The 14,095-nt window shown below is 31.6% G+C and overlaps 1 protein-coding gene across 2 annotated transcripts in view; it reads right to left on the reverse strand.

Annotated features, from left to right (window-relative positions):
• Positions 1–14,095, reverse strand: part of LOC129975759 (palmitoleoyl-protein carboxylesterase notum1-like) — a 124,655-nt gene that overhangs the window by 55,320 nt on the left and 55,240 nt on the right. For both annotated transcript variants that reach the window (XM_056088959.1, XM_056088958.1), the window contains exon 2: positions 1,970–2,208. In XM_056088959.1, coding sequence (XP_055944934.1) covers positions 1,970–2,190 — 221 coding nt within the window. In that variant the 5' untranslated portion in view covers positions 2,191–2,208. The remainder of the gene's footprint in view (positions 1–1,969; positions 2,209–14,095) is intronic.

A 14,095-nucleotide genomic window follows, 5' to 3' on the forward strand; every position in this document is an offset into this window, starting at 1 on the left:
AGATATATAATTAAGTATTATATTAAGATATATGATTATATTAAGATATGAGTGTATTAAGATTATATATTATTAAGATATTATTATAAGTCCATATTAAGATTTATTAAACACAATTTATTTGAAATACATATCAGTTCTCCTGATTTATACAGTTCCTATTCATATAACATTTTGTAATTTTAAGGAAACAGTTGAAGAGTTATAGGCAAATGAAATTCGAATTCTAAATTAAAAAATGAGATTTCTATTTTTAAATATATATTCCAAGAATAAATTTGAATTCTTTAACAATAATTCTTAATTGGCATTAAAATACTCACTAAGCAAAGTTTTGAAAATATTAAAGTATATTTTATATTTTAAACTCTCAAATTCTTGAATAGAAATTCATAAAAATTTTGAAACTAAGCAAAGGAGCAAGACCTAAAATATCCCTATTCTAATTTTTATCCAATTCCGTCAAATAGCTTTTAAGATATCTAGCAATAACCAAAAGCTTTCTGAACAACATGATTTTTGCAATTTTTGGGGAGCTCTTTTTGGGAACAAAACTCGTTAAATATAACAGTTTCTACTGCGATTAGATTGCAAATAAAGTTTCGTTCGGGATATATTGGAAATGATTTCGGTCGAAGAAATGATTTATGAATCAATGAAAAATTCAAAGAAGCAAAATTTTGCTACGTTTTCATAAACTGAGCTCCCCCCCAGAATCTTTTTTCTCATAAATTTTTTAAAAATTTATATCATGAGGATTTATTATTTAAAAAAAACAGATAAAAGACAAAAAAAAATTAGGAAAATTTTTTTAAATAATGTAAAAATAAATATTTAGATAGTCCCTTATACGAATGTAAATTGCATATTTTTAAAGAGGACATTCTTCTAAATCAAATGACATTTTTACTTTGAATTTAACTTGTATAGATGACGAGCAATAACAAATACACGAATTTTTTTTTAAGTTTCTCGTACACGAAAACAAAAGTATTAAAAAAGTCAAAAAATTCGAAATCAAAATTTTGATGGATCTCCATATTTTAGATCTACATGAATGCGAAAAACACATTTTTGGAAAATGTTTATATGAGACAAAGGTAACTCAAAAATACCTCGAGTTAGATGGATGAAAACTAGTGTATGGTTTTTGCACCGAATTTGGGAATTTCTATCAAATTTTGAGCAAAATCTATTCAGAGAAGATCTGTCTGTCGGGTTGTTCGAAATAAATGAAGCCTCGATAACTGCAAAACGAAGAGAGGTAGAGAGATAAAATTCGGGTGACATAATTAACATTTATATTACAGACATCCTTCAAATTTCGCGCCAAATCCGAAGAGGGTTTGATCATCTGTCGGTCTGTAGCGGCGTTTTCATGCTTCTGAAAGAAGCATGTAAACGCGATAAGTCTAAAACGCAGTACTTAAATACATCAAATTTGGTATGTGATTTAATGATTTCAATTGTATTTCTGAACCAAATTTTAATTTTAATTCAAAAAAAAATACGCGTTTAAAACATAAAATCCCCTTTATTAGAGTTAGTTTAGTTTAATTATACTAACGTCCTGCTTTACAGCAATACTAGGGCTATTTTGGGATGGACCTTGTCATTTTGGACAGCGGTCAGATTTTCAGGTCGGAGGACTACACCTGAACTGGCACCCCCTCTCCAAACTTCTGCACCGTACCCATGTGTGGACATTTGGCCCCGACAGATGTAACGTGCACTAGACCCGCTTATACGACCGTTCTTTGGTGGAATCGGGTGTCCAATCTGAAGGCTGTCTAGTTCCGAAGCCGAGACCTTACCACAAGGGCACCTGTATTATAGATTATGCGAGAAAGTTTTAGGACATTCTTCACTCGGCCCACGAGAAATTCATTTTCATGAATAAATCTTTCATAAGGTTGTCACTTTCTATTTGTAAAAGTAAATGCCCTCCTTATCTAAAAGTGTCACTCACCCTGCTGGCGATCCGTCATTGCAAGTGACCGTTTTGTTAGAGAGCAGGACTTTCCTCATGGCGGGCGCTTTGGAGGACCGACACTCGTGTAGTTCTCTCAGCAGCTGTCGGATCAATTCCAGACCGGGGCTACTCAAGTGGGAGAGACCTCGCAGATCGGGGAGGCGGGTGGTCGGTGTGCAGAGGACCGGATTCAGCAGAAGGAGGAAGATCCAGAGCATAACTGCTCAACTCGGTTTCTGAAAAGGAAATGAGTTATGCCATTTCAAAATTCAGATTAAACTTCAATACTACAAATGATTGAATTAAAAGATAATTTATGACGGCTGGCTTGGTGGAATTATGACATAGGCTTGGCTCGGTGTTCGTGCACATTTTTTATTCAATCTTTTATGCACGTAAATTTCATTGATTTCCTACAGCGACATTTCCTTCCATTTAAAATGTTGGCCTATTTTCAAATAGTATTGTTTTAGTAGCCAAAAATCATTTCAATGGCATTCCACATTATGATTGACACCTTCCGATTTTCTGTCTTATCACCGTACATTTGAACTTGAATTTGAAACGAGACATTTTCATCATATCACGGATTATTTTTTTAGTAATGAATGAAATAAAACCTCAATATACTAAAATAAAGAAGAAATATTTCAAGCTAAGAGAGTGACAACAGGATTTCAGACAAGGAATTATATTGCAGGAAGGAGTCATAATGTTTCAAAAGGATCGAGCAATAAAATAATTTTCGATATCAATCATTTCGATTCAATAATTCGATATAAAATAATGAATAATAATTCGATATAAAATGATTTCGATTTTTATCTGTCATTATGACAAACTGAAAAAATATTCACAAAATATTTTCAAAGCTTATTTTCAAATGAAAACGAAACCAATAAATGAAATAAAAATAGTCCACATTTTTATATCTTTGTTATTATGAATGGAAATATGTGTAGCAGCCATCAAAACGATTTGAGTTTCAACAATACAATGAAAGGAAATGCTTAAAATAATATCGTAAAATTGATTATAAAAATATTTATTATAATAAAAATGATATCATTTAAAAATAATATTTTAATATAATCTTTGAAAATGAGAGAAAACATTATACAGCAGCCAAATGAATGAATTGAATATGAGATAGTGCAAAAATCTTTTCCTCCTTTTTTGTGTTTTAACATCCTCGGAAGTGATCCTGGAGAAATATCGAAATTTCAATTTTAATAACATTAAAATGATTTAAAAGCACTTCACATTTTTAATGAATTAAAATTTTGAAAAATTCTCTAAGATGCCGATTTTCATAACCACAAAGATGTTTGTGCCAAGTTTGGCAGCCATTGACACATGTAGGGAGCCAAGCATAGAAGCAGAGACTCAATCCACTCTATTTTTAGAAGCGCTTTCATTTTATTACATGTTTAGATGAGCAATGCTTCTAAAAGTATAGAATGGCAGATCGAGCAGCAACAATCAGATGAGAAAAGTCACTCAGAAGAAAGTACTGTTTTGTTTGTTGAATGACTTTATTTTAAAAAGTTATTAAACATAATAACTTTTATTTTACTTTAAATTAGAATATCCACAATGGGATTATATGGAAATTAGAATGAGTGTTAAAAACATATATATGGTTAAATCTAAATAATAAAATTTATATTTATATAATTATATAAACTTGTTACTAAAATTCAATTTTTATATAGTTAATCAAGGAAAGGGATCTTGCAAAACAAGATAATATTCGCATATTTAATTATTTAGCATGTCCATTTAAGTAAACGTATATATGTATATGACATAAAAAAGCAAGTGGCAAAACCAAACAAAAACCAAACATATAAAAGTACGCCAGTAAAAAAGAGAGGCTATTTTTAAACAACATTAAAAACTGCTATCTCTGCCATTTGCTGCATTATTATTCTAATGGATTTAACCATAGAAATAGTTCTTTTAGTACGAAAGATGTCATTCTAAAAATACCTTTCATTCTACAGTTGTTACAAAAATAAAATCGTTCGCAATCTCTAAGCGTAATAATTTCAAAAATCTTACCTGAAACTGAAAAAAAAAATGAGGATAACTTTTTCGGATTATTGCGCTTACTTCAGAAAACTTCTAAACTGAAAGAATGACCCACTCACTGTAACGAGGATGAAGAGAAATGGATGGAACGGAGGAAACGAGAGCTATGAAATGAATGAAGGTGGCCTTTACTACAATGCCCAAGAATAGTACTATCTACGTCTGACCATTCATAAAACGCATGAACGTAGCCGAAATCTTATTGGCTGAAAAGGGAAATCTGACTTGAGCTTTATTTATTTTTTATTTTTTTATCACTCTTTTTCCCCTGCTGGTTTTCATTTCCTTTCTTTGATTCTTTACAAAGTGCAGTGCTTGAGCCCATTGTGAAGATGCGCATCTCCGGAATGTCCAGCAAAAACGGAACTGGTGTCTTTTTAACAACCTCCAAGATGGACGATGTGGGAGGGGACACATAAATTCCGATCGGAGAGGGGGTTAAAGAATAAAAGCTCGGCACCCCAGTGGGCTCCTCTGACATGACACCCAAGTTGAATGCTTTGTAGGCATTGAGCTTGCGACACAGACGGAAATGCCTCAATGTGTCCGAAATCTTTTTTGCCCATAGTTAAGTACAATTATTCTAAGAATAACATAGCAGCTTACAAAAAAAAAAAAAAAATGAGAAGAGTGAATACAGTCGAGCCTCTATTTATCATCAAAAAGAGAATTTGTGGAATAGAAATCTGCAAATTACATTATAAAATGGGGGAGGGGTGGAATTTACTCGGCCATTTTATTAACTTCAGCTCGTGTAGTAAACTTTAAGTAATAATTTTAATTCTGCTATGCACAGATTTATATATTATATTTTTTCATAAAACTTGCCATACTTTTTTTTAACTATATTAAAATACCACTATTTATAAAAGTTGTCTTCGCATTATAATTATTCTGGCATTGCATCAAATGCTGTTAGCATTTTTTTTTTTTTTTTCCCTAAAACATTATTATTTTCCAGGTTTTAAATATTCCCGCTCTTCGCAGGGTTTGTTGAAATTTTCTATAAGTCATAAAACATTTAGAAAAATAAAATTTTAAAAAATGAGGGAAAACTCAATGGCATAAAACATAATCTTTTATAATACAGGAGGTGAAAGTTCAGCCAAAACTTTCGTAAGATAGAAAACTAAATGAAATGAAAGTTCGTTGGATGGGAACTCGCCTGCATTTTGTAGTTATAATGAAAAGATAATGGTTTTTGTTCAAAATAAAAGCTATTGGAGATAAAAGGATACAATGATCGAATGATATGAAATATAAAAATTTTATCTCAAATGAAAATGAAAATGTCTTAATAATTTTCAAAGGATTTTAAAATTCTAACTTAAAAATGAATCGCTGAATTTCTGTATTGTTCTATCACAAGGCATTTTAAACTTTAGCTTCTGATTACACATAAGGCAAAGAAATATATCAAAATATCAAATTTCTGGTTCCATTTTTAAAAATTTAAAATTTATTTTATTTGAATGCTAAACTCATTTGCCCACCCATTAAAATACTTACATGATGCTTCATATATTTAAAAAAAATTTTCATGACGAAATTTTGATCAGCAGATCTTTTTTCCTCTATTTTCATATCCATATCACCAAATTTCTCCGCAAACGAATCCTTACTATTCAATATTTACGCTTCCCAAATTGAATATTTTTTAATAGCAATGCTACAATATTAATGAGAATGGTTGGAACAAGAAGAACAATCTAATAAGGGATTTAAAACTCGTCTTGATTGCCTTTACAAAAAGACTCGAAAAACTGCCTTCACAAAATTGCCTTGTGCTTATTTGTAAGTGAATTCTTTAGTAGTTCCTGAGTAAAAAGATTGTTAGCGCGGAATAATCCTTCGCTGGCTATCATTGCGAAATGCTTAGCAAGTTGAAATTGCGCCTCCCATGTTTGATAAAGTTGAAAAATGTTAATTTAATTAAAATTGAAATTTATGCCAAAAATGAATGGGCTTTCCCTACAACTGCTTTGGGAAAAAACTAAAATATCGGGAAAACTGTTAAGTACTCACCCCGTTACATATAAGGGCCATTTTGGAGAGTTATCGCTTAAAAAGAATTGAAATTGGCGGACTAAAAACTTCCGTGAAGTGGAATAGTTTCATTTCATTTTTCTTAATCAAGAATTCGAAAAGAAATGAAATTTAAATTTTCATCATTGCAACATTATAATGAATCTCAAAATTTATTCGTAGAAACCGATTTTATGAATGCTTATAAAATGCATGCATTTCATATTGGCTCTAGAAAAAATGTCAGTCTATAGAACTTATCAAATGAAATAAAAATCGCTTCATTCAATGAGCTTCAACTGAGAAACAAATTTTAATTTATTTATAATTAATAAATTTGTGTAACGTCGATTTGTGAGTGAATGAAAATCTATTTTCGAATTTATGAAGTTCATGCATCAAAAAAAGCAAATTTTGTTACTTTTTTTCTTTCTAATTTTTGGAACAAATAAAAGTGTTATTAGGAAACATTTATTATATGGGACAGCGGAAACGAATTTTTGCTTTAGAAAATGAGAAGAAAGAAATTTTTTTTAAAAAAAAAGCGAAGATAAAAAAATAAAAATAAATTGACTGCAAATAATATGAGTTAAAACAAGGAAGCAAAATATGACCTCTCATGCGAAGTAATTCAAGTAAAGATCTTCGTGACTATCTAATTATGAAACGCACTTCGATATGCAATAAATTCTGAGAATGAAACCTTGTAAATATATCTCTACCTGTGAAATTAGGATGGTTTCCACTCAATTGAAAAGTATTTTTGCAAGTCTTTAAAATAATGTTTTTAAAAAATTGTTAAAGTGAATGAAAAAATAATATTAAAAATGAAATCATTAAAAAGATTTTTTTTTTAATTTTAAAAAAGAATAAACAATTACTGTAGAAATAAAATTTTTAAAAATATTTTCATCCTGTAGAATTAATCTGTGTGGGTAAATTTAATATACTGGGAAATACTGTGGAGAAATTCCAATTTCTTGTTTAATTAAAAGAACTTTTGGACTTTAAAAATTGATAGCAATTTTCCTTTTATTTTGAACAGTACAAGTGCAAAACTAGTAAAAAAAAAAAAAAAAAAAAAAAAAAACTGTAGATATTATACAGAAAACGCACATAGAGAAATAATCTGGTTTTTGCACAAATATCCCACTTAAATGAACACAAGCGGGTTTTCCCCTAAAATATTATAGCTAGTGATATAATTCCATTTGAAAAGCTTATCAAATAAAGTGGAAAATTAAGCAAAGTTTCATGTTCCTATCTCCAAAATTTACAGAGATATATTTATCGCTAAATTAAGAGGGGATTGGAGGAAATTTACATAGAGACATTTATTTTAGAAATGCAAATTTATTTAGTAAGAAAAAATGTCACATGCAACTAACTGTCCAGAAGTATATTATCCAATCATTATGCTTGAAAGAAATTTACTAACTGTGCATAATGTTGTTCACTTTGATTGGTTGCCAGTTGCATCTTCGATTTAATATCAGGGAAAAAAGAAATTTGGCGGGAGGGTAAGAGAAATGAACAATCAAAATACTTCAGAGAAATAGCACAACACCAAAAACAAATTAATAATAATAATAAATTTCTTTGCTTGCCATTAGGTGTGCATGATATTTTGCTTTCTTAAGGAATCATGAAACACTGCATATATTCGTCATTTAACTAAGAAGAATACAATCATTTTTTTCGAAACGTATTCGCTGAGTTGAGTAATAAGCCGAGGATGTAAGATTAAGTAATCCTTACTATCACCAGACATTACTCCAGTGGACTTTTGGTTTTGAGGATACATAAAGTCTGAAAAGAAAGGCAGATTAAAGACGCCGAGAAACTGCTTAAGAATCAAATTTCACTACATGTTGATACTACAAAGAATATTGGAGAAAAACAGCAAGAAGCTGCCGAAGAACGAGAAAGCAAGCGTGAGGCGAATACCGACAGAGAAGCTGAACGAAAGCAGCGAAATATTGAAGAGCAACATGGCCAGGACGAAAGAGAAAACAAGTTGAGAGAAACTATTATCCTTGAGACCGATCGAAAGCACCAAAAAAAGTGAAGAGCAACAAGGCCAGGCCGAAAGAGAAAACAAATTGAGAGAAACTATTGTTCTTGAGGCGATCGAAAGCGCCAAAAAAAGTGAAGAGCAACATGGCCAGACCCAAAGAGAAAACAAATTGAGAGAACTATTGTCCTTGAGGTCGATCGAAAGCACCAAAAAAGTGAAGAGCAACATGGCTTGGCTGAAAGAAGAAAACAGGCCGAAAGAAAATACTGTTCTTTGAATATTACACAAAGCAGTGTGTGTGTGTTTAACTATAATTCCATTATAGTAATGAATTGTAAGCATTGTGAGTATAAAATGAATGTAGAATATTTTCTAAATTTATGATCCGTATTATGACTCCCCGAAACTTTCTAGTATACTCGCTGATAAAGATGTTTTCCCAGAGACAGCCTTGCATGGACGAAAGTTGCTAAATATTAATCTTTGGCATGTGCATTTTTACTCAGTCTATCGTGTGATCCTTGGCGAGGTTTTTGACGATTCATCCCTGGCATGCGGTTAAAGTATCCGAAAATCGAATTTCTGCTTCAGATGCGTTCTTTCCCAATCGATTGAAATCAAAATTTAATCAGAACTACAACTGAAGTCCTCGTTCGATACATTTAAGTCATTGCGTTTACATGCTTTTGGAAGCACAGATCGACTGTCGTTCAACACCTTGTCGGATTTATTTCAAAACTTGCAAACGTCTACTTTCCAGACGTTATACCTGTGAACCGAATTTTAACCACTTGGCTCTCTCCGTTTTTCAGTCATCGCGTGAACTTACATTCGAACAGACGGTGAGACAGATTTCCTCTAAATAGATTTTGCTCAAAATTTGATAGAAACCTAAAAATTTGGTGTGAAGACCCTATTTCAGCCATTTAACTCAAAGCGTTTTTTCACTGACAGACATTTTCCAAAAATGTGTTTTTCGAACTCAGAGAGCTCTAAAATGCGGAAATTCATCAAAATTTCGAATTTCGATATTTTGATGATTACAAAACTTTCTCTATACTTTGCATGCGAGAAAGTAAAACATGCCACGACTTCTGCTTCTCCGAAAACTCTATTCAAAGATTCTTCCGTATTTTCATCGAAGAAGAAAGGAAGCAAAGTTGATTTATATTTGTTCGGATAAATGAAAGACAATATTACTTGAAAATAAATAAAAAGTCATAAGATTATAATATAAACGAACCTACTTATTTCCTAACCTTTAAAAGGGATCATAACAATAACATTCGAATTTTAACCTTTTTAATGATAACTATCAAATTGGTTCTTCATTAACATTGGACATAATTTGTATTTCTTATATTAATTGATTTGATTGGATGAATTATTATTTCCACTTCATTAAAGAATGAAGCTAAATCAGTTTTAATGCTTACTATGTACATTTCACAACAATTTGAAATGCTATTTGCAATGAGTGTAGAAAAAGGAAATTAGAATTATTTTCCCGCCTTGAATGATTATTTAAAAATATGTACTTATGTCAGTGTTGTAAATAGTTCGAGAGATATTTATAAAGTCTTTAAATTTCGAGAATTTCTTTTTGAAGAAAAGAAGTTGATATAAACTATTATTATTATTATTTTGCACCGATTATGTTTAAAATATGCAGGAAGGTATTTTTTTTAAAACTTAATGTATTAATAATATATCTTAATATTATTCTTTAAACTTAAATACTTTTTTTTTTCTTTTTTGCATAACACATATGATGACCTCGCTCAAAAGATGCGGCTGCTCATTAGAGAAATAAAGTTTTCCCATGTTGAATTACCGAGATAGAAGAAAAAAACTGTAATAAAATTTAACTCAAAATTTGCGTAAAAATATCTTGGTTTAGTTTAGTTATATTAACATTCCTTTTTAAAGCAACACTAAGGGTATTTGGGACAAACCTCGTCATTTTGAACCGTTGTCAGATGGCGAGGACGACACCGGAGTTGACATATCTGTCTCCAAGCTTTCACACCACACCAGCGGGAGGACGTTTGGCCCCGGATATAGCGTGTACCAGAACAACTTACACGATGGTTTTTCGGTGGAATCCGGTCTCGAACCTGAAACCCGCTGGTTCCGAAACCGAGACCTTATCACCAGGTCACCACAACAATCAAATGTATCTTGGAAACGTACCAATGAATGAAAAAAGATTACGGCCAGTTTCGTTCTATCAGATTAAATGTTTTCCTAAAGCCTAACGTTTTACTGATGGAAGAGATCCGCTATGATATGATAAGGATACCGGAACATCTCTTTCATCCAGGACATCCGAGACTATCGAAGAGGAGTGTTATTTTGCCATAAAAATTGCTACTTGTCTCTGAGGATAAATGAAGAAAAATGCAAACATTAACAAATAAATGACTGAAAGCTTTCCTGCAAAAGGATTTGAGCAAAATGAAAGTTGCAGAGACGTTATTTCAAGCGCTGAAAATATTTCCACATTTCTTGAATCGATATTACAAATAATAAAACATGGTACTTTCAGAGCAATGTTCATTACATTTTTCAATAATAAGGGCATTTTACACGTATAATTTGTTCAAACTATATATATATATATATAAAATATTGGCGAGCATTATTGAAATTTTTTAAAGCGTTTATTGGACAGAATCAGCCGTATTGGTGCATATTATGGGATTGAAACTAATTAACATTTGTTGCATAATAATGCACTCAGCCATACTTCAGTTATTATTCGTAAATTTCTGGCAAACGTAGTATTTACCTGATTTAGCACCTTATGACTTAAAAGAAACGAAATGAAAAGGTTGTCTTTTTGATAATGTTTCGAATAGGTCAACTGTTCTTTCGAATGCTTTGGAGATTTATTCCAAAATGTAAACTGGCAAAATATTCATATCATTATAAAATCGGTGCAACCAGCGTTGAAACCGAAGAAACCAATATTTATCAAAGAAAAAAGAAAAATAAATCAAAATACTTAGCTTCATTTTTTATTTTGTTTTATTTTACAAACTTAAAAATTCATCGAAACGCAGCATATTCATTTTTATTCATTCATTACCTTGAATGAAATGAATTTTTTTTAGACATGTTGGTTGAGAAATGGAGCATCAATATTCTCCGAATTCAGTAGATAATCTGCCTAATGATATTTTTTTAAGTAGAATTTTTAAAAAAATCAGTATATTTCAGGTTTATTATTTTTTTCAAATAAATTTTCGGGTATTTGACAGTTTATAAAAAGGTGCTATTATTCAAATACTTTTTTAATAAGCATCCATGAGCCTATTTTACATTTTGCGTAGTTGACATTTGCATTATACATTTTTCAATCTTATAAAAAGGATTTATCTAGCATCATCCATTGCAAAGCATTTTCAAAGTGCTAAATAATGAATTGGGTCTTTCAGAGGCTCCCTTATTTTTTCTAAAAATGTGTATGCATGTCTAAAATTATATTCAAAATTTATAAGATATCTATCAAAATTTCATTTAATATAATCATAGATCTCTACATGTATTAATAAAAATAATTCAAAAATCAATTTTAATCATTGCGACTTTATATCCATTCAATCCAATGACTTAAAAGAGTTTTAATGAATGACTCTTATAGAATAAGCAATATTTACATTTTTAAAAAATAAATGTTTCGGTTCCAATTTCGCACAGCATGAATAATTACTAAAGGCATATCTCAATCATCCCAGGAAAACAAATTATTATTCATTTATGATATTCTGTGATCATTGAGTCCATATATTTTTCACGGTATCTCCTGTTAATGGCTGCAATTTCTAAAACTCTTTTTGAAATTTAAAATTTGCTTTATATTTGCATTGGGGAAATTTTTATTATTTTTTACATTTGATTTCCCAAGGCAATAATAGATCATCTAACCCTTTGAACTAGGAAAAAGAATTTTAATATATATATATATATATATATATATATATATATATATATATATATATATATATATATATATATATATATATATATATATATATATATATATATATATATATATATAATTATTTTAAGGTGCATTTTCCAAACAAAGCATTCTGTATATTTTTACCACTGTTATTTTTAACAATCAAAATAATAATAAAAAAAAAGAATAAAACATGAAGATGATAGATACATCGTCTTGAATGATGCCCGAGAGGAGACATACGAGTGCAAAGAATTTATAAAATAAAGAGAAAGCGATGATATTTCCTTTTATGTCCTATTTGAATAACAAGTCAAACATTTGTAGTTCACTCAATTTTATCAGCATCAAAACTTTCGGGCATCCGATAGGGAAGGAGAAACCCGCCAATTCTGGACGTAAAGCAGGGGAATGTTTTCCCCTCTATTTTCTCTCATACAACACAATACGTTGGGAACTGGAAGATTTCAGGTTCGAGATCCGATTCCACCGAAGAACCGTCGTGTAAGTGGGTCTGTTGCACGTTAAATCCATCGAGGTCAAACGTCCTCCCGCTGGTGTGGTGTGGAAATTTAGAGAGGGGGCGCCAGCTCAGGTGTCGTCTTCGTCATCCAACTGCCATTCAAAATGATGAGGTCCGTCTCAAAATAGCCCTAGTATTGTTTAAAATGGGGGCGTTCATATAAATAAACTTAAACACAATACGATGCATTTTGTTCTTCAGAGTTACCGTGAAGGAAACCGAATAAGCTATTTAGGTGTCTTTCCTTCCGCAGATCCTATTTCAGCTGCTCCATTTCCACGTTCGTATCTTCGAAATTAAACAATCTCTAATCCCTTGACGGATTGGACTCAAGATTTGATATGCACCTGCAACTTTGAGGGAAAACACATATGCCTCGTTTCATGTATCTAGGTTTTTAAAAAAAAACTATTACGTTCAAATCTTCTTAAATAAACGAAAAGATAGACTTGTAATGGATAGATTTCGCCCAAAATTTATTAGAAATCTAAGAAGTAGGTGAAAAGTCCCTATACCAGCTTTCATATTAAAGCTGACTGCATTTTCAAGCTATCTAACGTTTCACAGATGGATAAACATAATTTCAAAATTTTGATTTTGAATCAATGGTTTTCGATCTCAGGAAGGTCTGAAACATGGAGTTTGAATGATCTTGTATGGGGAATAGACAAGATAAATAAATGTATGAAGGTATGAGATTGTAAATATGTCAACATTGTAACATGATCAACATTATACTTTAGAAATATTGTCATTTCTTTTCTGTCAGTTGTCAGGTGTACAAAATGAGGATGCAGTTTCGTGCATTCTTCTATAAGAGAAATATATTAACTAATGGCAATTTACTTCCATTTTGTTCTTGAATATAAATGAAAGATGGTTGGTGATTGCTACATCGTCGCAAAGGGACGCGGGATTCTTGAAAATGTAAATTGCAATGAAATGGGTGGATGCAAAAGAACATTTGAAAACAGCGTTTCCTAATAATTAGCTGGGAAAGGGGCAAAGGGAGGTACTCAAAACTTAAGGCATTCCTGAAATAATATAACGACTGGACAGCCGATCCCACTGTAGGTGCGAACAAGCTCTTTCCCTCACATGAGGAGACAAAAGCCAGTTCTTTATCACTCTTTCGTCTAGACGGACATGGTCCACTCCCCTTTCCACTAAACGGCACGTCAAGTTACTGCAGGTTAACAAGTTAGTTGGGGACCTGTCAGGGACTGGACAATAAATGAGGTCCGGCTTTTGTGGCAAGAAGTGTATGGGTGGTCAATACATCTTGGGGGAGGGTGGGTAAGGTAATGTGACGATTTTACAATAGCCATGGAAGTTAATGGACGATTTCAATTGACTTCTTCCACAGAATTCAAACATAATTACCAAGCTCAATAGCCAGCGGCATTCTTTTGCTTTTTGTGGGCTCTTCTGCTCGCTTTGGGGTTTCAGGCAAAGATGCATCCACCGCGATGATTAATTCCCGCATCCCTGGAATTC

This window comes from Argiope bruennichi, chromosome 7 (assembly GCF_947563725.1).
Source record: "Argiope bruennichi chromosome 7, qqArgBrue1.1, whole genome shotgun sequence".
Classification (NCBI taxonomy): domain Eukaryota; kingdom Metazoa; phylum Arthropoda; class Arachnida; order Araneae; family Araneidae; genus Argiope; species Argiope bruennichi.